This window comes from Plodia interpunctella, chromosome 20 (assembly GCF_027563975.2).
Source record: "Plodia interpunctella isolate USDA-ARS_2022_Savannah chromosome 20, ilPloInte3.2, whole genome shotgun sequence".
In the NCBI taxonomy this organism is placed as follows: Eukaryota; Metazoa; Arthropoda; class Insecta; order Lepidoptera; family Pyralidae; genus Plodia; species Plodia interpunctella.
Window position 1 is genome coordinate 7,933,928 of NC_071313.1, and position 25,551 is coordinate 7,959,478.

General features: G+C 36.9%; 2 protein-coding genes across 4 annotated transcripts in view; one reads left to right on the plus strand and one right to left on the minus strand.

The window, feature by feature from the left end:
• Window positions 1-134: 134 nt before the first annotated feature.
• Window positions 135-15,232, plus strand: LOC128678722 (uncharacterized). Of its 2 annotated transcripts, none has more exons than XM_053760467.2 (15): window positions 135-720; window positions 1,183-1,864; window positions 2,442-2,621; window positions 3,057-3,253; window positions 7,664-7,759; window positions 8,474-8,573; window positions 9,154-9,224; window positions 9,630-9,787; window positions 10,313-10,389; window positions 11,146-11,224; window positions 11,361-11,493; window positions 11,887-12,016; window positions 12,341-12,454; window positions 13,513-13,683; window positions 13,765-15,232. In XM_053760467.2, the coding sequence occupies exons 1-15, from the start codon at window positions 274-276 to the stop codon at window positions 13,932-13,934; spliced, it is 2,805 nt and encodes a 934-aa protein (XP_053616442.1). In that variant the 5' UTR covers window positions 135-273; the 3' UTR covers window positions 13,935-15,232. The 2 variants fall into 2 exon arrangements, with proteins under 2 accessions (XP_053616442.1, XP_053616444.1); XM_053760469.2 differs by having other exon boundaries at window positions 3,057-3,208.
• Window positions 15,233-15,386: 154 nt separating this feature from the next.
• ldd (lipid droplet defective) overlaps window positions 15,387-25,551 on the minus strand; it is an 81,630-nt gene continuing 71,465 nt past the window's right edge. For both annotated transcript variants that reach the window (XM_053760465.2, XM_053760466.2), the window contains exons 59-70: window positions 25,092-25,239; window positions 24,657-24,764; window positions 24,408-24,559; window positions 23,989-24,128; window positions 23,692-23,852; window positions 23,148-23,289; window positions 22,219-22,316; window positions 21,575-21,723; window positions 20,445-20,627; window positions 19,820-19,971; window positions 18,270-18,382; window positions 15,387-17,750 (exon numbers count right to left, since the gene is read on the minus strand). In XM_053760465.2, coding sequence (XP_053616440.1) covers window positions 17,631-17,750; window positions 18,270-18,382; window positions 19,820-19,971; window positions 20,445-20,627; window positions 21,575-21,723; window positions 22,219-22,316; window positions 23,148-23,289; window positions 23,692-23,852; window positions 23,989-24,128; window positions 24,408-24,559; window positions 24,657-24,764; window positions 25,092-25,239 — 1,666 coding nt within the window. In that variant the 3' untranslated portion in view covers window positions 15,387-17,630. The remainder of the gene's footprint in view (window positions 17,751-18,269; window positions 18,383-19,819; window positions 19,972-20,444; window positions 20,628-21,574; window positions 21,724-22,218; window positions 22,317-23,147; window positions 23,290-23,691; window positions 23,853-23,988; window positions 24,129-24,407; window positions 24,560-24,656; window positions 24,765-25,091; window positions 25,240-25,551) is intronic.

Here is a 25,551-nt window from a genome sequence, read left to right on the forward strand (position 1 = left end):
CTCTAGTAACAATTATTTTGTAAAGATGTCATTTTCTAGAAAAAATATTACGATTATTAATTATTATTTTATGGATCTTTTTTTTTTCTTTGTGGATCACCAAGATCAGTAAACTTATCAAATGTACCAATTTAACATAAAACAGCTGATTTTGACATATTTGACAGTGACATGAAAATGCATGACAAACATGATTTATCAAATAAAAATCAATACAAAATAATCAGACTGTAAACACAGGTTTTCGTAAATATACGTAAAATCGTATCCAAAATGTTACTTAAAAGGAATCTACTTGAATCTTTGACTATAGTTTCTTGTAGTGGCACACTTATTTGCTTGTTACTTCATTGTTTTACTAATATATCTCCTATAAGCGGTGGTTACTTATTCACCTACTTTATTGCTACATTTCTGGTGTCCTTATTTCTCAGTTTTAAGTTTGTACAGTATTTATTGCACTTGAACAAACCTTTGAAATATGATTGGGAGTGGTTGGAAGGATTTCCGGAGATATTTCGTAGTCTTTTCCCAAATCCGCCGAAACGATCCAAAATGGAGACTACCAAAGAATATGATACAAATGAGTTGAGTGTTATCAGCACAGTGTTGGAGAAGAAGCTGGTCTCTTCGTGGTATATGCCGTATATATCGCAGGAGATAGGGTTTCCCTTTGGATGTAAACAAATGCTGGATCAAATGATTGCAAAGACTTTTCAGGTATGTGACTGGTCGATATTGCTTCATTATTATTAAAAGTAATTACATCTAGTAAATTTTTGGATACCTGGGGGCCACAAAGGTACAGGCAGACCAAGAAGTAGATGGGTTGACCTCAACAAATTTTTGAAATGGCTAGAGTTGGGTGGAAAATTACAAGTTGAGCTTTGCTCAGCAGTGGGACACGTTAATTAATGTTAATATTATTTATTTTGACGACCACTGTGGCCTAATTGTCATCATACCGGACTGCTACAGGTTCCCAGGTTAGATCAGACCAGATTAGACCCGGTCAGATCAACATGGAAAATGATCTTTTTCAGACTGACCTGGTTTTTGGATGTTTATTTATATGTTATAAAATATAGTATTGTTGAGTTAGTATCCCATAACACAAGTTTCGAAATTATTTTGGGGCTAACTGAACCTGTATGAATTGTACATTATATTTATTTATTTCAGATCTGCAATAAAATAGAAACCAAAGACGTCTACATAGATGTGTGTTCCATACTGGTCACGCATTTGAAAGAGTACCGAAAGGCATTGAAACGTCACGAGAAAGCCCCAAATGATAGCATAGAGAATCTTTACAAAAAATCCCACTCTGCATTTAACACAGATAACAAAATTAACGCTACGGACCATTGCACAAACGTAATACGGGTTATCCTCAAAGAACTTATATCTTGGGAGCTTTGGGACACTCCCCACTCCGAATTGCTTGTGAGAATTCTGTCTAAAAAGCTGGAAAGCTTTATTGATAATACTTTGGCGAATCCACAATGGCTGAACGATAGGTTGATGACTATTTTAAAAGGAAAAGTCGTCATTCCTAAAGCGGAAGCCACCGGTTTCAATGTCATAGAAGATATACAAGAAATTGAAATTACCGAAGCAAAACCAGAGACAACAACCATAGAGTCGGCCCTTTCTACATTGATAACAAAAAGCACTGCTCCGATTTTACACAGGGCAATTAATGAGGATTATAATGAGGAACAGACAAGGATGCGAGATATTGTTGAAGAAGTGCCCGTGACGTCATCAGAGCCTGTGGATATTAAGTCGTCGCCCATTTTGAGACAGCGACGGGGAAGACAGGGCAGGAATGAGGTGAAAATATACGACAGGATTATAGAAGGTCAGTCTAGAATTATACAAAGACTGAGGAAGTAACTGGGGAAACGCTCAGATGAGAAAGAGAGAGTCAAGAGTTATATGAGAAAATCATAGGCAAGAAAAAAGTAACGACAAATTATCTATGCCACTTTCTAGCTCTACAATTATAATTTGTATTTCATGATACTTAACAGTGATGTCTAAAAATAGAATGCGCTATTGTTTGTTCGACGACCTCGTGGCCTAATGGTCATCACGCGGGACTGCTACACTGGAGGTCCCGGGTTCGATCTCCGGTCAGGTCAACATGGAAAATGATCTTTTTCAGATTGTCCTGGGTCTTTGATGTTTATCTATATATGTATATATTATAGAATATAGTATTGTCGGTTTAGTATCCCATATCACAAGTTTCGAACTTACTTTGGGGCTAAATCAATCTGTGTGATTTGGCCCTATATATACTTATATATATATTGTTTTTATATAGTTTGCGAATGATCGTGAGGAAACCTACACACTGAATGACAGTTTAACTAATGTGATTTGCGATGCGACACAACTGACCAATCACAGTGCACCATTGTATTTGTATTCAGGCAGCGTAAAAACCTGGGAAACAGACTTGGATCTCCAATGTATCAGCTTGGGGCAGGATCTGCTGGCGAGCCTGGACGGGGAGCTCGCGCTCGGGCGCCTGTGGGCGCTCGACCCCGACCCCGGCCCCGACGGCAGCCCGCGGCTGAGGCGGGACAAGTCCCCGCAGCCGATGTGGTTCGGTGAGATACTGTTTATTTATTTATTCCAATTTTTATTTAACATTTTGGGAATCGTTTTTTAATGACAATTTTGACACAAACTTTTATAATTGTCAGAGAGGTGCATTCAATGTGTGACAAAACATGTCCGTGCAGTGAACCGTTGAAGAGTTCCCACGTCTGGAGCAGTCCATCACCATCATGCTTATCATAATAATGCATGTCATCCGAACTAAAGCTTTAAGCTTAACTTGCAAGATTCCACTAGAGACATAGTGACAGAGACATACACACATGGTTACATTGCAAATTAAATAAATGCTTATAAAAATACCGTTTTCAAATCGCATTTAAGTACCTATAGTATTATATATATGAGAGTTGAAAATTTTACTTTTTCTGCAATCTTGTTGTCTGTTTTCTTTACTCGGTGTACAATATAATAATGTTTTTCAGGTGAAGAAGACGCCATTGACATGGAATTCGAGACCAGTCCGCCCAAGACCAGTCCGGTCCGGAAGGACCACAGTCCGAAACCGACAGACGCGATCCTGAAAGATCTTCAGACCACCGTCCACCAAGCTAAGACGAAAATCGGCGACCTACAGGTCTCGAACACTGCCAAAATAGATGTGCCCTACAAACGCTCCGGTGTATGTTCTTTGCACGTTCTATCTGCTTTGTTCGGTTTATCTTTCCAATCTTTATTAGTTTTGAGGTTATGTTTTTTAATCTTCTATGCTAACGGTTCTCAAATTGTGTATGTTCGCTGAGCTCAAGGTCATAGTACAATACCTGTTGGGGCTCCACGATTATATTGCAATATGACGTAAACGCGTTGGAAATGATTTCATTAATTTGGTAGGTATTATTAATAATTATGAAATATTAACATTATTGAAAGGCTAATTATATATAAAAGAAGTTTTAATTTGCTTAGATATATAAAAAAAAATCAAAAAACAGTTTGAGAACCGCTTTTGTAATGATTGAAGCACATGTTTATAAGGTGGTATAAAGGGTACACCAATGGTTTAGGCGCAGAAAACTAAAAACATAGACAATGTGCCCGGTTTTATTATGCATATCTTGCCGCTTATCTCATTTGGCTATATTAGCGTTGTCTTTAGTTTTCTGATTCAATCTTTGTTGGTTTTGAGGTTATGATTTTACTTTCTATGCAATATTTGAGCATGTTTACTTTGAATGAGGTAAAAGGGTTAACGAATGGGTGGTAAGCTAGTACTTACGGAGGGTGGGTACTGGTCTGGTAGCAGGGTGAATTTTAAAGCATTTCGATAATACCCTCTTTTAAATTTCAACAAAGACAAGAATCTTTTCACTACCCTAATTTATATAAAATTGTGTTGGGGGTGATGTAAAGTTTTATCAATATTTGTTATTGAAGATTTTAAAAAAGTATTTTTATTTTGAAGGATGACGGCAGTCGAAATGCTCGAAAATCTAGCTGTTATAGGCAAGTTATGTCAAAATAGAGCTAATATCGTGCCGTAAAGAATCGCATTTTAAGAATTTATCCTTATTTTTTTTTAAAAAGCATGTCTACTTCTTCAATATTAATTTCACTAATTTATTTTCTTTAGATATTCGAAGTAAAAGGTTCGTTAAATTAGTATTCAGATGTTTATCACTAGATGGGCACGAGGTGTCCCGTCCATGTTAGAATATTTGTGACTTTTGTAAGAACTAACGTTGGTTATTGGTTATCGATGGATTCGATAGTTGTCCTTGAAAATCACAAAGAATATTGAAAGACAAAAGTAAGGCAATAACATCGATAGTTTCAAAGAAAAAACTTTTACACTATCGATATTTTATTCTATTGATTTATTTTAGATTATCGACAGTCTAAATTCATCCGATTATCCCAATATTATCGATAGCATCGATAGTATTGCCTCATTCTGAGCTACTGATACTATCGATAGTCTAGAAATACTGTAGCTTCAATATATCGATAATGGAATATCGATCGGGAACACTATTAAGAACATGTCGAATAGAGTGGTTGCCAACAAGTCAAATAGGGATACCTACTTTTTTCCATGTGTCAAAAAAAATATATGGGGCTTGTATGACAGTGGGCACGTGTGACGATACAAGTGTTGAGTCAAAAAAGGGTTCTAATTATAATTTGATGAGATCAAAATAATATTGAATGTTACTGTACTTAAATAAAATTGATCAATTTGATAGCTGACAAGGTCAGAGAATTGTAGGTAGGTATAATCTAGTTTATCAATAGGGTAGTTGACAAGGTCAGAGAATTGTAAAAAAATAGTATAATCTAGATAAAATAGATATATTTAGGATCATTATGATAATTCATAGACTGTATGCTGGATCATTATATAAGGATTTAAACTTGGCTGGAAATTTCATTTTCAAAAAGTGTGAAAATATAAAAACAAAATCGACCATCATAAAAAACTGAAATTTTGTAACAACTTTTATTAAGAGGTCATCATCATAAACGTAATATTTAATAAAGCTTTCGAACAAACATATCTTTCTTCTAGAACATTTTAGCACGTTGTGACGTCACATGTTCGTGTCATTTAGAATGGAGCGTTTGGACGAATCTAATAATGGGTGATTTCATTTTTGTCATATATTCAAAAGTATTGTTTTATTATATTATCACAGTATTTTTTCAATGGTATTTCTAACTAGCTTTTGCCTGCGGCTTCGCCCGCGTGAATTTCATAGCAAAATCTCAGTAATTTTTTTATCGCGTATTTACCGGGATGAAATGTAACTAATTTTCCTACAGGACCCTCCTCATTTTCCGGGATGAAATGTCTATAAGATGTTAAACCCGGGATTCTGAGGCATTTTTGATTCATAATTCGTTTTTGAATTATCCTACGGGAACCTGACCATTTACCGGGATGAAATGTATCTAAGATGTTATCCTGGTATATAAGGTTTCATATATATACCAATTTTCAAGCAAATCGGTCCAGTAGATTTCGAGTGATGCGCGTTCAGACAGACAGATAAAAATTTCCAAAACTATATTTTCGTCATCTACGAGGGGAGGTCAAAAAGTTCGCGGAATAAGGGGGAAGCGGATTGAAATTAAACACCAAACTATTTTTTCTTTTCAATATATTCTCCCTTAACTCTAATACATTTTTCAGATCTCTCAAATAACTTATTTATACCATCGAAAAGAAATGATTTATCTTCGGTGTCAAAATAGGCCGAAATTGCCGACTTCACTTCTTCATCGTCGCCAAATTTTTTCCACGCAGCTCTTTTTTCATTTTTGGAAATAGATAATAGTCACTGGGTGCCAGGTCTGGACTGTAGGGTGGGTGGTTCAATTGTTCGAAGCTGCATCGGTGAATGGCAGCCGTCGCAACATGGCACGTGTGAACGGGTGCGTTGTCGTGCAGAAGAAGCACACCTTTTGACAACTTTCCTCTTCTTTTTTCCTTAATAGCTTCTTTTAATATTTCCAGTAAAGAAGCGTAGTACTGTCCCATTATAGTCACACCACGTTCTTTGTAATCGATCAATATAATGCCTTCTGTATCCCAAAAGACAGTCGACATGATCTTGCCAGCCGATTGTGTCACTTTGTACTTCTTTGGAGGAGGTGTGCCTTTTTTATGCCACTGTATCGACTCTTGCTTCGACTCAGGTTCATAGTGGTGAACCCAGGTTTCATCACCAGTAACAATCCGGGCCATAATTTCTTCCTTTCTCTCTCCACAGAGCTCCAAAAACTGTAGAGAACACTCGACACGTTCACGTTTTTGAAGTGGCGTGAGCATTCTCGGAACCCATCTTGCACTGACCTTAGTCATGCCAAGATGATCATGTAGAATATTCAAAATACTGGTTTCGGATACTCCAATCATTGCTGCAAGCTGCTTCTTCTTCAACCGGGCATCTTCCAATACAAGTTTTTCTACTTTTTCGACGATTTCCGAAGTGGTGGCCTCAATTGGCCGTCCGGAGCGTGGGTCATTTTCAATGGACTCTCTTCCTTGTTTGAAAAGACTATGCCACTTGTAAAAGATGGTTTTTTCAGGGGCAGAGTCCCCGTAAACAGCCAACAGCTCTTGAAAAATAATCTGAGCGGATTTTCCTTGCTTGGTAAGGAACTTAATAACAGCGCGGTGTTAAATTTTCTCCATACTGGCTGATTTCTTCCCGATTCAGTTGTTTACAGGTCGATAACACATAAGTTAATGAGCCGATTACGTTCAAACTTGATATATATACTCTTAATGAGATGCTCAACTAGTAACTACCTGGACGAGTAAACCTACCCCCACCAACCCCTCCATTCCGCGAACTTATTGACCTCCCCTCGTATATCAGTAACTAAGTATATTCCATGAAGAATTTAAAAAAAATATATCCAATGTACAAATTTGGCCTTTCTTCAATTTTATTATATGTATTGATAATATAGTCATTAAAACAAACAAATGTCAACTAGCCTATTAAAGTGACATTTGATTGTAAGGTTATGTGATATGTATTTATATATTCTATACATAGGCAACTATATTGCACGATTATGACAAAATCCATGCATGATTTTATGTCATTTGTTGCATGAACTTAATTCGAATCGAAAATGGATTTCATTGATGTCGTACGAGGCAACTAAGGGTCACATAGTCATCATATTTTGTTTGTTGTGTTTGGAGCACGTACTTATTTACGAAATTTAAAAGTGATAACTTGCAATGGCTTTATACTTATTTATGCTAGTGCTTATTAATTTGTTCATTGGCTGTTAGTTTTCTTGAGATATAAAATGAAATAGCTGCAACGGTTGCTGACATGCAACATTAAGAATCCCAAAGACTATATCAGCCAAGCAGTCTGTTGCAAAATAACATCGTGTTTTTAAGGGGCTATATACGCGCACACTAGTGCCACCATACAATTTTTGTCATATTTTATCTTGACATATATTGCTACAATAGTTAAAAGACGTTATATTATTACATCTCACAACGTAGATCAAGCTAATATAGTTTTCATCTTATAACCTAAAAATGTTTATGATTATATAGGATGAAGCTGCAGGCATGATGGAAGGTCTGCTGGACTTCGGCATCGCTGGTCTGAGGAAAGGACTACGTTTTACAGGACTTAGCGACGACTCACAAGTACTATTTACTTTATTCAAATATTAATATTAAGGTATATTAATAGTATTAAGGTATTTGCCTTATTTAGATAATAATAATATATAAGTGGAATGATTACCTGAATACATTAAATAGTGCCCCAAGAACGAAAAATTGTTGTAAAAATTGTTTACGTTTAGAATATATCTTGACGATTTACTGCACTGAGCGTCACAGAAAAAAAACAGAACTACAGTACAAAAACCAGCCTTCAGTGTATTTCCATGTAGATGTGCCACCGTGCTAACTAACCAACAACAATTTATCTTAAACAATTGTCCCAACACAAAGATCAACTAAAGAAGAACATCAACTAAATAACTTACCTAAAGTTACTTCACGTATAATCATAGAGAAATCCAAATTAAGTAATTCCATAGTGTTCTCTTCCCGGCCACTTCGTTTGTATAATCATCATAATCACTGAGAAATAATGAACCAACACAACCATGTACCGTCACTTATAATCACAAAGGAACACGACCGCTCCGCACGGCGCCAGAGCTAAAATCATTACAACGCTCACACGTTCGTTTTATAGCCAACACACAGGTGGTGTGCCATTGACATTTATGATTTACTTTGTCGACGCCATTTTGTAATATGTGCTGTTTTATCGACAAAACGGTACTTAAAATGACAATAAAGTTAACTCTCTGTCATATGTTAATGAATGTGAATTATGTGCAACAGGACAAGTCGCCGTCGCATCACAAAAGCGAGCGAGTCTCCCCCGCAACGGAAATAAAGGCCAGAGAACGAGAGATAGGCAGCTCGTCCGTTATACAAAAAGGTAAAGACCATCTCACTCTCATCCCATCACATCATTGCCAGTTCCAGGTTGCATTCGGAGCTGTAACGTTGCGACGCCAAAAAATACCCAAATTTTTTAAAGACTCGTCTGTCACTTCACATTTGGCCGCTTGACGTCAGCTCGCCTAGAGAATACAATAATTGCTTATCAGCTAAGGATAGGTGTCCTTTAGTCGACTTGTATGACATTCATGGAAGTATATGGAGTGGTTCTATTCTAGGGCGGGATCACACGCTCACAAAAAGGCCACATTAGTATTGTAAATCTCTTATATTAGCATTAGTTGAGGATTTTTTTGAATTTTTTCAACGAGTTGACTACTTTTTTTTCTAATATCAATAAAAGCTTTTGAAAACAAAAAATCGACATTGAATTATGTTTGGTCACTGAAAAAGTTTTGTTTTTTTTTTCTAAACAAGCAAATAGCCAATTGCATTTTAATATTATAATAATACTTGACAGCATATAATAACAATCAAGTGCTTGTTTCTAAAAAAAAAATATTTCATTTTTAATTTCTTTTTGTGGCGAGTTTCGATAACATTTATTTGTTTGGTAGATGGCAACGAAATGCCTACCCCAGCGCCACCATTGCTGAAGCAACAGCGTGTTATATCACAGGACAGTTTGGTAAGATGTCAGACAACGTGCAAGCTTTGGTTTCATTTCACTTAAAGTGCTAACAATTTTGTAAATTTATAGCGAAAACTAAAAAATATCACAAGAGATTATACTACACAAGATTTTATTAGATAGTAATATGTCCGCTGCTGAAAGTGATATAAAAATATGATGATGGCGCTAGTGCGCACACTTGGCCCAGTCTTAAGACATATTCTAGATTAGTTATTGCCTGCTGCTTCGCCCGCGTTAACTTTCCGGGATGAAAACCCTATGTCCTTCTCTATACTTCAAACTACATGTATGCAAAAATTCAAGAAGATTGGTCGAGTAGAGAGGTTATTTTAACAAACTTACTTTCGTACTTATAATATTAGTATTATTATATTGATATTTATTGAATGTTGCTTGCAGCCGTCGCAAGCCAAGCCGATACTAAAGGGGGAGATTCCCCCACTTACGTCTATCATATCCCTGTCAGACTCCCCCGAGCCGGAGTATGAAGAAGCAGCAGACTTGTCGACCAGCATCGCAAAATTGCGATGTTTGTTGAGCCAAAGGGACGTTCAGAGGTATGTCAAACTAATCACTCCATTAATAAAGCCAAGAAAGTTGTGTAAGTTTAATTCCACGTAATAACCACGATCCTCAGCCGTGAGGAATACGACTATGAAGAGACTTTTGCTTTTCCACTTTGCACAGCGTTTGTTATCTTTAGTAGTCAGTCCATTGGAACGCATATATTCTTTGACGACATCAAGCACGGCGGAAATTTTGTTTTCGAGTTTATGTGCTATGTCATCGACGTGAAGACTACCTCGAATTGTCGAGCGTGATACTACACTTCCAGCGCAGCATTGTCATCTCCGTGATGTGTAACTCTTTTGTCGCTCGAGCACCGATCAAGCTTCACGTACAAAAGCACGGGTAAACCAAAAACAATATGACTGTTATTTCGCTCAGTGTTCGAGCGCGCAACAACCAATAGGGGATGGTTTTGGCGCTCTGTGATTGGCAAAAATATTTACGAGCGATGTAAAAAAAATAATATTTCTGCGCTGCGGCCATAGTGTTGTTCATTGCATATTTATTTACAGGCCAGAAGTGTGGTGGGCTGGTGAAGACACCAGAAGCCGTTCGCACGATAGACCTGTCGACACCGCGACCCTGGCTGGTAATTTTACATGCTTTTATTCAAATTGCAGTTTATGTACAATCCTCAGCGCATAAGTTGAGCCAAAATAAACGAGTATTTTGAATTTCGCGGGTAACCACGAAAAATCCCATAAATAACATTTTTATCTGTAACTCTAGCTTTTGCTCATAACTTCGTATGTGAGTAAGGATCCGTTTCCCATGGGAATTTCAGGAAATCCCTTCTTAGTGTTCCACTACAGTGTAGGTATACACATCAAATTCCAGCTTTCTACGCCCAGTAGTTTCGGCTGTCAGTTGTCTGTCAGTCGATCACTCAATAACGCAAGAGTTTTATATATAGGTGGATTAAATCTACGCTGTTGGCAGCCAATTTGGTTCAACTCATACAAGACGACCTCGGTGACGCAGTGGTAATGTGCTTGCCTCTGAACCGAGAGGTCCCGGGTTCGATCCCCGGTCGGGTCATGATGGAAAATGATCTTTTTCTGATTGGCCCGTATCTTGGATGTTTATCTATATATGTATTTGTTATAAAATATAATACCGTTGAGTTAGTATCCAATAACACAAGTCTCGAACTTACTTTGGGGCTAGCTCAATCTGTGTGATTTGTCCTTATATATTTATTTATTTCATTTATGTGCCGAGGATTTTACATACCTTTAGTAATGCGTTTCAAACTAAACGTGTACATATAAAATGTCAGCTCAATCAGCCAAACCATTGCATTATATTCGTTAACTGTTGTCTATATATTAATTCCATTTTGCAGACGAATATGACAACTTAAGTCTGGACCGAGGGTCCCCGGGGCAAACGTCGAAGTCTGACGGCATGCAAAGGCTGGACAAGTGAGTTTGAAATTGAGCTTTATTTTTATTGGAATAAGATTGCATCTTCAACGCCTATGATGCGCCTGGGATTGTATACCTCATATGGGTGCTCATCTTTTAATTTTCTAACTTCAAATAAGGCTTTATTTTCCAGGTTATTCCAACGCACAGTGACTGGCATGTTCAACTCTATAAAGACTGCGGTGGGGGGTGAGGGCGGGGACGGGGGGGAGGCCCCTAGACATGATTACGATTGGACCTATGTCTGTACGTCCGTCGAGGCCAGCGTATGTTGTGTGCAATATTTTTTTAATAAATACATAAGTCCAATATTTAGTTTATTAAAGTAACAATATATAATAATTTCTTTTCAAAATAGTAATACGTTTTGAAAATAGGTTGTATTCAATTATTTTATGACGTCAATGTGATGTATAATATGTCATCCTAATATAAATAGGACCACTCAAATCCTCCTTTCGATGTAATAGGCGAATAAGGGACACATAGCCTTGGCAGGGTTGACGTCAGACAGGCTGGTTGAAAAATCACAGCTAAATCTTCCTAATTTTACTAATTGTCTTTTATGCTGAGTCCGAGCTTTGTGACGTCACATCCGCGAATGAAAAGGGGAACACGCGAAGTTGAGAGATAAAAGTAGATTGGTTGTTTGTTGTCAGGTGGGGGGCGCGGTGGCGCGGCTGGTGGGCGCGCGACGCGCGCACGCGCACGTCGACGCGGCGCTCGACTCGCTCAGCCTCGCGGCTCCGCTCGCGAGGAAACGCGACGACGTCATACCTGATGACTTTGGTACAGCTATTCACATTTTTTTCACTGTTCTAATGTTATAAACTTTTTTCTCATGCTCATAAATTTTGACATTATTAGTTGTAAGTAATTTTGTATGTCAATCAGTGTGCAGATTTCAGACATTTTCCATCACTTGAAACAAGTGGTGGTTAATGATTTAGTAATTATATTAGATATAGTATACATGAGTCAGATTGGTATAGAAACTCATGTGGCTCGAGTAGGATTCGGACCTGGGACCTTTTGATCTCAAATCTTAACCACTGTACCACCACCGCTTCTAGTATATTCGGAAAATTTATTTGATTTACTTATCGTAAACAGAGGAATCGGTCTGGACTTACAATCGATCGTGGTGCGGTGTGGGCGAGTTGGTGGCAGCGGGGGGACTCCTGAGATCGCATGTGGCGATTCGACTGGCCACTGTTTTATGCGCAGGTATATTATTATGTTGTCTTTCAGATCTCAGTTAGAAACTCACGGGCCGTGGCACGAGTCTCTGAGTTTTGTATGAGGACATAAGTCCAATATTTAGTGTATTAAAGTAACAATATATATATATAATAGTATATAAATAATATAAATTAGGACAAATTACACAGATTCAGCTAGCCCCGAAGTAAGTTCGAGACTTGGGTTATGGGATACTAACTCAACGATACTATATTTTATAACAAATACATATATACATAAACAACCAAGACCCGGGTCAATCAGAAAAATATCATTTTCCATTATGACCCGACCGGGGATCGAATCCGGGACCTCTCGGTACAGTGGCAAGAACTTTACCACTGCGCCACCGAGGTCGTCATCAGTATGGAAGTCAACAAAATAATTTAGCGTCAGCCTACCCTTGTCCCACTTTATGTGTGGTCGGTACAGCACGTCAGTCTCCAATTCTCCCTGTCTGATGTCAACCGATCTGTAACTTTCTTTTTCCAATCCTCCTCTTCTTGGGCCTGCCCCTACTTTCTTTCTTATTCAATTTAAAATCCATAACCTTTCTTACAATATTATTTTCTTTTATTCTCATAACTTGACCATACCAATAAAAGACAATAAAAAATATTTATAAAATAATTGTATGCAAGTGCGCGCACTAAGCTGTTTGGTCACATCTCGAGATGAAACCATGACTCGATCGAGCGTCTCGTTGTCCAAGGCAAGGTTGAAGGCACTAGGCCGCGCGGAAGGTCGCCAATGAGATGGACTGACCAGGTGAAGTCGCTGGTGGGGGAACCTGTACACGAGTGCACCAGGATGACTACAAGCCGGGGGAGATGGCGGGACATCGTACGGCGAGCTACACCTGCCTCCCAGAATAAAAAACCAAGTCGACCACGACCACTCTGTCAAGAGTGTGGATATATTCATCCATTTATATAGAGTGTATTATTGCTAACACTGGTGTCAAATTTTATTCAAGTAACCTTAAGACATCTGACATGATAGTGTGAATATAGATTTATAACATTAATGTTTTGTTTTGCTAGATCTAGCGGAACAGCTAATCAACTCGTGGTTGGAAGACGTGGGCCCGTGGCTGCACCATCAGGTCTTCCATAGCTTCCAGAATATGGAGAACCAACACAATGCTGAGGAAGAACCTTTACGCGAGCTAAACTTGGACGAAACTGTCGCGGCTGTCGTTGAGAAGTTACCAGGTAATTACAAAAATACCTACCCTTTATTTAAAAAGCATTAGTTTATATTATTATTATTTCAATAATAAATAATATTTCCAGCAACATTCGTGTTCGGCGAAGAAGCTCTAACGTCTACGGTTCGCTTCGCACTGTCGAGCTTCAGTAACGCCGCAATAAATAAGGATGTGTCTCTGCGTTTGCTCGACATTTTGTCCGCGCATTTCAAGATGTCTGCCGCAAATAGGAATCCTTCGTTTGACGCTAACTAAAGTCTCTGATTGTTGTGTATTTTTATACTATCAAGTAGGAAAACAGGCACATCTGATGTCAACTGGCCACTGGACGCATGGGCACCACCACGCACCGGGCATGATGAGGGGTAACAGATCTTAGCACTCTGTCCCGTTTCTTCTTGTGTATTCCTAATACGCGTTTCTCTTTCTTGTATGAGCGAAACAAAAGATATGACGAAGTATATATACTTTTCCCTGTTTACGAGTGGAGTATTTTTCTCGCGTGAGTTCAATATTATATTAGATCATTGGAAATACTAACACGGCGATTCTCGACACTCTATATAATACGCGTCGGAAGCTAAGGGTTGTGTAACTTTTGGAAAACAAAATTAATTCATACAGTCACGTCCTTCATGTTTTGTGACAACCCTGACTGCATTACCAACGCTGGCGGCGGTTTTGCAATTAGCAACGCCATTGTAAAACTGTGAATGTCATTAAACTGTGTTATCGTACAGAAATAAAGCCAAAAAGCATTGTGATAGGGGAAAAGCAAATTGATCAATTCACATGACAAACAATGAATTTGGAAATGCCAAAGATAAGTGAATTTTATTGATACTCATTAATTTGTTATATATCATAGCTTTACATTTTAGTAGATTAGTCAGCGAAATATATATAATAAGATTTATTTACGAATTATTTTTATATATTATTTCCATGACATTTTAAAGCTTTAATTTTTGTCTATAAGACTAAAATGTATGTTAATTAGTTTGTTATTAGATTAATTGAAAACATGATTAAGCAGATGTTTATAAAAAGTGAAAATAATAACTGAACACTTATCCCATTGCTTTACAGTTGCTATGGTAACTGTATTGCTGTATACTTACATATGTACTTGTGTTTTATTTGTAGGAAAAATACAAAGACAAAAAATACAATTGTATTTTTTGTGTACCATTTGGCTAGGTTATGTGGAGAGTTTAGACAAAACTATAATAGTATTAGGATGTATATGTCAAAATTATATGTTTTAACTGTAAATGTTTATGTTATAAAATAAAGTATCGTTCTGTTAGTATCTTATAGTCAAGGAACTTATGTTAACTGGAATCACTAGTAATAACAAATGACAAAATAATGACATTAAAATGCTTTGTTATAATAATTACATTTCTACAAAGTCTGCGTGCCAATACCTAAAGTTACTAAAATTGAGTACAAAATTTGTAGACATCCCTTTCTGGCAAAATGTTTGTGTTATAGGCGAGAAAAAATAGCTACAACCATTGCTATTTACATCAAAGTTTCGGAACGGCTTTTCTCATTCGTTGGTATTCCAGTTTTGTTATTAGAAATTCACTGACCATAGCACAAGCTTTGGGGCTAACTTAATCTCTGTGATTTGTCAATAATTATTTTATTCATATGTACGTACCTGTTTACAATAATATAAAAGGAAATAAAAGAAATAAATCCATTAACCGTCGAATATTTTATTATTATTTAAAAAATGAAACCTAAATAAACATCACTAAATATCACAGAGCTCGTGCGAGAGCCAAGTATTGCATTATAATAAATTAGATTATTTTTTAAATTCGCAGGAAAAAATTATATATTTTTTTTGTCAGAATGATACAATTATCTAACGTTCGACAGAGAAATAAATAAATATAAGAATCGAGAAATTGTGTCTATATTTGACGTTCCACGCGTTGTGCACATCACTACAACAAAGTCGCTTCCCGCTGTCTATGTCCCTATGTATGCGTTCCTCAAAATCCGTTCCATAGTTTTAAAGATCTAATTAAAACTAAAGAATGGATTTTGATGCGAGTTTTATTAAATAGAGCGATTTAGGAAGGAAGGAGGAAGGTTTAAGTGTATTATTATGGGTTTACCCGAGCGAAGCCGAGACCGGTCGCTAGTCTATAATAAAAATGAGCAAATGAAACTCCTTTGGCGACTTCATTCCATAATATACTTTTTCTCGTGGAACGTCAAATATGTTTTTTGCGATCTAACTTACGTATTTATAGAGAGGATACTAGTATACAAAAAGATGGTAACTTTGGTGAAAAACGATGCTTTGTGTTATTCATAAAAAAGATAAAGCATACTTCAAGCAATGTGTTGTCCCGTTCTGTCTATGCCAATTTTTTTTAAATTACGATAGTGACAAAACATACTTTAGCTTAAAACATGTTTTAACTCTTTTATGAATAAAACGGGTTAAAATATATTTTTTGTTATAGTCATTTATTATCTTAATACTAAATATACGACATAATATTATATTTGAACTACATTAATTACATCTATGTATGCTTAATCGTCATTACATCTAAAGTAACGTCAAAATTTGTTATGCTGATTAATAATATTACGGAAAAACAAAAATCAATTTCAGGCACACAATGGCAATTTTACTACATTCATTAAAATATGGCATTATATAATAGTTGTTTTCAATTAAAATTCAATAATATTATAATGACATGCTAAACGAATTTCTGGAATTGTAATGACAACACACAATACATACAGTATTATCAAAATAACTAAGTTTTTAAAATTACTAATTCAAGTCTAGAATTGAGCAAAATTGGTTATTATTGCGAGCCAGCTTCGAATTAATTAACACATAAAATATAACAACAAAGACACTTTATTTTAAGGCACCATGAATACGCACATTTATAAGAATTTGAGGCGTTACGTAGCCGCACACTGGCGCCACCATCACATTTTTATCAATGTCTTTTGTTACTTAGCGAAAAATAACAAAATGAACTTGATATATTATGCCACACTAAATTTTTATTAGAAATTATTATACTTTTCCATTACACATTATAAGTTACGGTTTACTTTGTGTAATGAATAATTAATTAATTAATGACTACTATATTAACAGTTGACCAAAAATTACACATTGTATTATGGAAAACTATGACACTTTCTACAATTTTTTTTTTAATCTAGTGTGGCATAATCTGTCAAGATATTTTTTACTTTTAGCAAAGAAACAAAAGAAATATGCAATTAATATAAATATGACCGTGGCGCTATAGGGTGCGGCTGATAGCGCTTTAACTAACTACGTTGGGCAATCGAGTTGCTTCACAGCTAAATAATTCTAAAGTTCAATTTACAATTTGATGACAATGTTGCATACATTGCACACAGGCTGGTACTGACGTCGACTTACGTTTCAAAAGTATTATATCTTAAAACATTATTTACTGAATAATGATTCTACGGTGAGCAATTTCAAATTAAAAAAAACATATTTTGGTGCAATTACATTTTTTAAGATCTCTCTCTCTCTCTTATTTGAGCGTTTCCCGGTTTCTTTTTCAGCTATTGAACGTCAGAGTCCATGATACTTACTTTTTCGTCTCCAAATCGTACGGTCGGCATCCCTAATTGTCAGACCTATGGCTTATATAAAGCCACTTCAGACAGAACGCCTATATGTGAGCATAATATGCGTGAATGAAGTGAATATGTGTGTGTATACGATTATGTTTCGTATAGTTGACATGTGCACATTTACGCATACGTAAAATTTCATATAACTTGTATTGTATGTATTCGGTACGCACTCGGTCTAAAATGGGTTCTATTGGTAATTTAAAAGTACCTACCTAGCTAGTATCTCACTAAAGCCTAAATAAACTGAATTTCAGTGCATGTTTTTAAAGTTTTTGTTTGCTAGAGAGAGGTACAGTTGTCGTCTTCGTTGTTTTTCTTGAGTAGCTCCGGGGAGGGAATTTCTTCCACCTCCACTGTGTCCAAATCCATATCAGCTTTGTCCGTGAAACTTAGGAACATCTGAGGAAAATCAAGTTGATTATTTCGGTCATAATTATCATCAGAAGATTTTGTCATCAATATAACTATCACTTAATCAATAAAAAGAACGATGTTCTTATTGATAGATTATTTTCCATTCAACTCAGCGCCCTGCCATAGTTTTTACCTAAATTGATTTATTACTACATAATATAAAACAGTCGCCCGCCGCGTCTGTCTAATTCTAAGCTTTAAAACCGCGCAATGGATTTTGATGCAGTTTTCACTGTTGATTAGACAATTTAACGAAGTTTTACAAGGTTTACATACCAGTCAGCCTATTAGACCGGGCAAAACCGGGTCGCTAGTTTTACACAATTAAATCGAATTATGTAATTGAAAATTTTTGTGAAGATGAAACAGTACGATCTGGCCACGTGGTCCGACTTACTTTACAATACAATAATTCTTTATTGCACAAATAAATTACATAATGTATAATCACACATAGCATGACATATTTTGTCCGACCAATCGGACGACATCACCTGGTCTCACCTGGTCTAGAGAGCTCTGGTTCACTGTGTAATCCTCGACGTCACACGTGCTCTGCAGTTCGGACATCAATCTGAATATGTCACTCAGTCTCGTGGTTATTTCTTTCTTCCCCACTGAAATTAATTATTATTATTATTGACGAAACGTGTTGCGGCTTTGTTTGTGTTTCTATGATGCGTCTACACGGTATGACTACCTGGGTATATGACTATTATTAAATTTTATTTATTATTACGCATGCCTAATTATTGACGACCTCGGTGGCGCAGTGGCAAAGTTCTTGCCACTGAACCGAGAGGTCCTAGGTTCGATCCCCGGTCGGGTCATGATGGAAAATTATCTTTTTCTGATTGATCTTGGGTTCCAGACCTCTTCCCTCTACATGACATGGTATAAAAAAAAAGTCATAGCAGAAATCCCACAAAATTATATACGCCAAAGCAAAGATTAAAACTGTACAGCGACAATGTTTTCTGCATGGCGATTAAATTGTATAATGCGCTTCCAATAGAGATAAGAGAGACACAACAATTTATTAAATTCAAAAGTAAATTATTTGACTGGCTCTTAAATAAATGTTTTTATGAAATTAAGGAATTGTTCCAGAGTCATTTATAATTGAAAAATTTACACGGGACTTTGGTTTATGATTATTAAATGGTTGACCAAATATGTATAACATTTAAAAGTTTCAATATGTATAATGTAATGTAATTTTAATACTTGACATTCATACGCTAACTGTGGCAGAATATGTTGTACTTTTGATTGTTGTCATCTATTTATATCACCATATTCTTTGGAATAAATGATTTCTATTCTATTGGATGTTTATCTATATATGTATTTGTTATAAAATATAGTATCGTTGAGTTAGTATCCCATAACACAAGTCTCGAACTTACTTTGGGGCTAGCTCAATCTGTGTGATTTGTCCTAATATATTTATTATATTTATTTATTAATATATTTAATATATATTTATTTATTTCAAGACAAATAATAAAATATGTTCCTTTTTTTTATTTATTTATCACAGAATCAACAGCACTTGAACAAAAATACATCTAATCTTAATCTAAATGCCAATTACAGATTCTTATTTTGTAAATTAAAATCTTTTGAACAGTTTAGAACAGAAAAAAAAACAAAAGACAAACAGGGATGCATCACGTTATATGTGTATAATAATGGGTACCTATAGACAATCACATTATGTGTGTAATACGTATACTATCTATTACGTAGGATGGAAGAAATATATTTTTAAATGCCGCTTTGGAATGAGAGAATATGTTAACAGATTATGAAATATTGAAGTGCGTAAAATAGTTGAATGACTTGCGTAACTGCAGTTCTTATAACAATTTCTTAGAAAACTCATCATAATCATTGTCAGCCATAAAACTAATGGGGCACAGGCCTTCTTTATAAATAGATAAATAAGGAATATGGGCCCCACCCACTTAACCACAATTACAATACGCGGATTGGCGGGTTTCAACGACTGTAAATACAGCCGATGCTATTAAAACATAACTAAGCCTCACCGATACAATGATTGGGCATAAGGAAATGCACCGTGGCGTGGTGCAGCACCCTGAGCGAGGCCTGGGGCGCTGCGGCCGCCACTCGCCGCCACAGCGCGCGCGGGGACCGGCTGTCGCGGCACACGAATTGCACAATGTAGCCTCCGCCGAACCTGGGATAAACAACAATCAATATATTTATTTGCATGAAATGTAGGTACATTAGAGATGGTTTTAGTGTTAAGACTGTGAACCGAAAGGTGCCAGGTATATCAATCTGACTCATGTGTAGTAGTTCTCATTGGCTACCACTTGATTCCTGCGCAGGAAACCTGCACTCTGGTTTATTATTAACTTGTGTGTGTAATGGCAAACCCCTTTCGGCATTCTAACAGTGTCAAGAAAGTAATGACTACGACCTTCAGCCATGAGGAATTAAGACGACGAAAAAGAGATTCCTTGCTTCCTCTTTTTCTTCTATTCCTTCCTTGAGAGGTTAGGTTGCGCACGCAAAATAACAAAAATAGTTTATTTAATTAAAATATTTAATTAACGCAATATGTTTTATAATACCTATATATACTGTGTACCTACGTGATTATGAATAAATTAATAGAACATAGGAGTTTTTTGTCTATAAACTTACCTATCAAGACACGTCTCGAGATCGGCAACGACGGCCAAATCTCCCTTCCTCATCAAGGCCACTCTCGCAGCCAATCGGCGCGCGTCGCTGAGCGCATGCGTGCTGAGGACTACGCTCCGGCGCGAGTGGCACGCGCGCGCGACGCCGCGCCACACGCACGAGCGTGATACTGGGTCCATGCCGCTGTGGAAAAGGGAATTTTATTTATTTTATCATGTTCAAGGAGAACCAACAGCTTGCATTCTTAAAAACTAGATATATATCAATTGGTTATAATAAGTAATTACAGAAATACTTTGAGAAAAACGAAATTAGAGCAACATGCAACCACACACATAATCATGATGTAAGCACAACAAAATTACAACTTAATCTTGAAAGAACTGCCGCGTTACATAGCATCTTATCGATGTCACACTACCTACAGTTAAACATATCAATGTCAGAATTATTAGAATAGTTCTTTTTTTCAGGGATGAATACCCTATATCCTTATCTGTACTCTAAACTACATTATACGGTAAATTTAAGGAAGATTGGTTGACCAGATAAAGCGTGAAGAGGTAACAAACAAACTTACTTTCGCATTATTTACTATGTAATTTTAGGCGGCTTATATATAATATCACACTTTACTAGCTTATTGAGTATTAGATTAAATTTGCACGGTATTTTTTATGGCTAGATAGGCTTAAGATGCTATATACCAGTATATCAAACTAAACCCTATTTAAAGCAAAAAATAATTTTAGATTTTTAGTGAAAAAATCTATTGTAAAAAATATCCATCGTGACATTGTTATTTTGTTAATATAATTGTATGTTTATGTTTCGCGGATTTATCTCGCAAACTCTTTTCTGGTAGCGCCATCTTGTTTGGTATCACTGAAGATCAGCGTCATGGCTCTTCGTCACGGCACAAGCTGAGTGTGAGTACTCTTTTGTAGCATATTCAATGTACCTTTGTAATATTAACATTTTTCTTATTTTCTGTGATGTATACTAGTATGTTATGAATAAATTTATTTCTATTCTATTAACCCGTCGATCGCGCAGAATCGAGACAATAGATAAACTATTGTTTGACCGGCGCTTACGCACCGGTTCGTAAGGTATTCGTATAATCCTACCTGGTGGGTTCATCCAGCAACACGAGCTGATTGCGGCCCATCATGGCGATGGCGGCGCAGAGTTTCCGCTTGTTGCCGCCGCTCAGAGCGCCGCTGCGCACGCGCACGTAGCGGCTCAGCGAGAACGTGTCCAACGTCCGCCGTATTACCTTTGGACAAATAATTTATGTATGGCATCATTTATTGTAAAGATCATTTTATTTTCAATAGAAATTGATAAAAATATGATGGTGGCGCTAGTGTGCGGCTTGAGCCTTAACGGAAAAATCCTTTAGAATATTACTTATTAGAGAAAAGTAGTCCTCTGGCTACTTTTCTCTAGTTTAGAACAAATTCTCTAATTAGTTCTAGAAAATTAAAACTTAAAAGAGATCCGTCCACGGGATAAGTCCGCCACATTGCTATCACCATTTATATTATTTTCAATATTTCAATGTTTTCTTATTGCCATAAAGAATTAAAAGAAAGATTATATGAAAAGTAATAAGTACTTACAAACAAAACAACATCTAACAAACAACAGTAACTAACAAACAAGAGTAATACTTAATTTAATTTTAGGGACACCCGTGCGAGCACCAGACGGGTGATCACTGATCAGTCCTCTTAAACTGCAACCATTTCATTTAATCAAGTAATCTTACATCGTCTTGTTCGGCAATGCCGCGCAGCCTGCAGTACATGACGAGGGTTTCCCTCACCGTCATCAGGGGATCTATGGCGTCGCTCTGAGGGCAGTAACCTAAACAGATGTCACAATTAGAACATAGATGATAACAATATAATAAATTAATCCAAAAATTCAAATTTCTTTATTAAATTTAGGATGATACACATCACTTATTGACGTCAAAAAATTACTTAAACTAAGTTTACTACCGGCTTCCAAAGCGCAGGTGAAGAAGAAGCGGCGCAACAAACTTCACCGCAGCCTTTTCTCCAAGGATGTCAATTAACAAATATAGGTCTTATACATATATTATAAAATACAAATTAGGAGGACGAATTTACATCATTATTAAATATGTCAAAATTTGAATGAATAAATAAAATAAAAGTTGTATTTCCAATAAAATTATTTAAAATTGTCACACAAAGTATATATATATATGTTATTGTAATGTTAAAGTCACAGATTATATAATACTACCAGTAGTACAGTTCAAAGATAAAGTAAAGACTACTTAATGTAGCCAAGTTATTTGAGATACATTTTGTTTAAATTAAATATTTGAGTGTGTTTGATCTCGATATAGTATGACAGGAAGCAAAGATGAGGTCGAGGATGTAACGCAAGCTCAAAAATGCATATTCACTCTTGTCTTGCCTAATGCCGGTTTCACCCTATCGTCGGACAGTTTGCCAGATTTGGTAGATTCGGTATACATTGCTAGTTTTTCATTGTGGTGAATAAAAGCACTCATATTAACTACGCCATGTGTTTTGTTGGATGTTGACATTTGTTGATTCATCTTGTGAAAATATGCACTAGGCATCCTCCGGTTAGTATATTGCGAATGTTGTCGATTGTCAACCTTGTGTGTTACACAGTAAGAGCCATTATGGTACTCACTGATATGTCCTGTGGTCAGCTGGCGGGCATTCACAGCTTGCCCGTGGAAGTAGATCTGTCCGCGGCTAGGCCGCACCTCCCCGGTCAGCATGGCGAATGTTGTGGATTTGCCAGCGCCATTTTGCCCGAGCAATGCTGTGCACTGTAACAAAATATCCCATTTATTTCTAGAACCCTTCGTGACGATGGCGAATTGTTCAGCACGCCTGTACGCTATCTGGAGGTCCTGGGTTCGATTCCTAATAAGTTAAACGGAAAAAGCTGAAATTTAATTTGCAAGATTTAATTACAGACAAACGTCCGGACAGGTGAAAGTAAATAATAGCTTGTGTAAAATTAATAAACAGCGAAGTTGTAGCAGGAGCCAGGTATTATGTTCGACCATCACGGCAGAATAGGTGTGATGAAAATTTCAAATGCGCGTTCTAGACTTGTCGGTTCGACCATGATTAGATCGTAGCACCATCTGTCTATAGTTTTGCGAACCATCTGTGCGGTGTGCTTGCATGCGATGTGGTGCAGAATAAAAAGGATTAGTTATTACCTGTCCAGCCGGGAAGCCAAGTGTGAGCGCCCTGACAGCGACCCTGGGTTTCCCCAGCGCTGGGTACACTTTGCCCAGACCCACGCACGCGGCGACGTCCGCATCAACTGTCACCATTCGTTTCGTTGATGTTTTTGTTTCGTCTTCTGTGTCTACGAAACCTGACAAATAAAAAAGTCAATCTTAAAGAAAATAACGACCGGAAAATTTTATTGGCTACCTAACAGTTAAATTAGCAACGGTTTACAATCTCGAATGAATCAATCAGATAGAAAAACAGGTTTATTACAAGCTCACCGGCGTTAATATTTCCGATGGTTCGCAACCTGACGGGCGCGCTCGCTTGGCTGATAGCGTCCTGCACGCGGCGTCGCTCGGCCGTCACTTCTACTTGCTCCATTTCTACGGTAGAGGTCGGTATTGATTCTTTGCGTAATCTGTTCAGAAAAAGTACAAATAGTTTAAACGTTCAAGTAACTTATGCCGGCTAGACATTATAATTTAATACGACTTGGCGAACTTTATTAGTGCGCAACCGATACAACATTATTCGCGGCGTCATACAGGCCCTCCAGCGTGCATATGGAAGACACAATGTGTGCCAAGCATTTTCCGAGCTATATCCGTACTTGGACATATTTACTATTACAATACAATACAAAACCCTTTACATAATATCTATCTGTGAAGAGACTAGTTAAACAAATAAAATTTACCTGACGAGTATTCTCTCAAAATAATCGTATTCGACAGCCAAGTTGAGGAAGAACAAGAAGGTTCCGACCAAAACCATCGCAGCGCAGTGGAGGGCTATAAGATTACTGTTGAACGGGTCCCGGTAGGTATCCATGCCGAAGCGCCCGAGCACCTGTAAAAGAGTGTTTTTAAGTATTTTAATATAAACATTTATGTAATAGTAGTTTAAAACAATTTCGATGCCAATTCGCTGTGCGTTAACACATTACCTGTGCTTGAATTGTGTTCTTAGCGATCTCCAGTAAACCATCTCCGAGCGCGAACTGCGGTGATATTAGGAATATCTTGTGAAGCACCCAGCGGGCGTCGTCTGTGGCCTGGCGAAGATACAATACAATATTCATGACAAATTTATTTGATTTTGCTGTCAATCGTTTTAATATACTATATTCTATAAAATAACAGTTTATCTTCATGACACAAATGGTTAACATCGACGAAGTTTTAATAACAAAACCAACGATTTTCATCAGGTGCCAATAAATTTGAATTTATTGGGAATTTCGAAAAAAGGAAAACTTCGATACCTATCTAATATTTTATAGAAAACCATTTTTTCCTTTTGTATGGGCAAGTGGTAGAGGTTCCTCTCAAGTCACGTTGACAATTTATTCGGGAAAAATAGCAAAAAAAAAAAAAATCACCTCCGACTCGGAGATAATGTCCAGTATGAGCAGCAAAGCGATCCCAGATAATCCAAGGAAGGTGTTACCACAGAAAAGAATCATGTTGGCCATGCTGGAGTCCAAGAACAACTTCTCGGCTAGGTGCACGAGATTGCCGCACGCGTACCTGTTCGCAGACAAAGTTAATATTAAAAAGACATCTTTACTTACCTCTACAATATTGCACTTAATTCTAATGACGATAGATTACATTGTATAGGAATAGTATATAATTTATTCCCTCTGGCCACATTGGCAAATGAGATTCACAACCACATGCCAAAGAAAAACCAAACATTTTTGCCACTTAACCAGTTGCCGAAGACGACAGATGAAATGGGAAAACATTGTGCATAGTGCGGCTTTGTTGTTTTCATCTCACTATCGTATCGAGTCAATTCGCAGCGAGACGCAGGTAACCAATCACAGCGCGCCATTG

Bases quoted from the DNA above. Each gene is read 5' to 3' on its own strand.
- LOC128678722 (XM_053760467.2), top strand. From the start codon at position 274: ATGTTACTTAAAAGGAATCTACTTGAATCTTTGACTATAGTTTCTTGT. The intron at 1,865-2,441 runs GTCAGTCTAGAA...ATTTGTATTCAG, and splicing joins ATACGACAGGATTATAGAAG to GCAGCGTAAAAACCTGGGAA. The intron at 13,684-13,764 runs GTAATTACAAAA...TAATATTTCCAG, and splicing joins TGTCGTTGAGAAGTTACCAG to CAACATTCGTGTTCGGCGAA.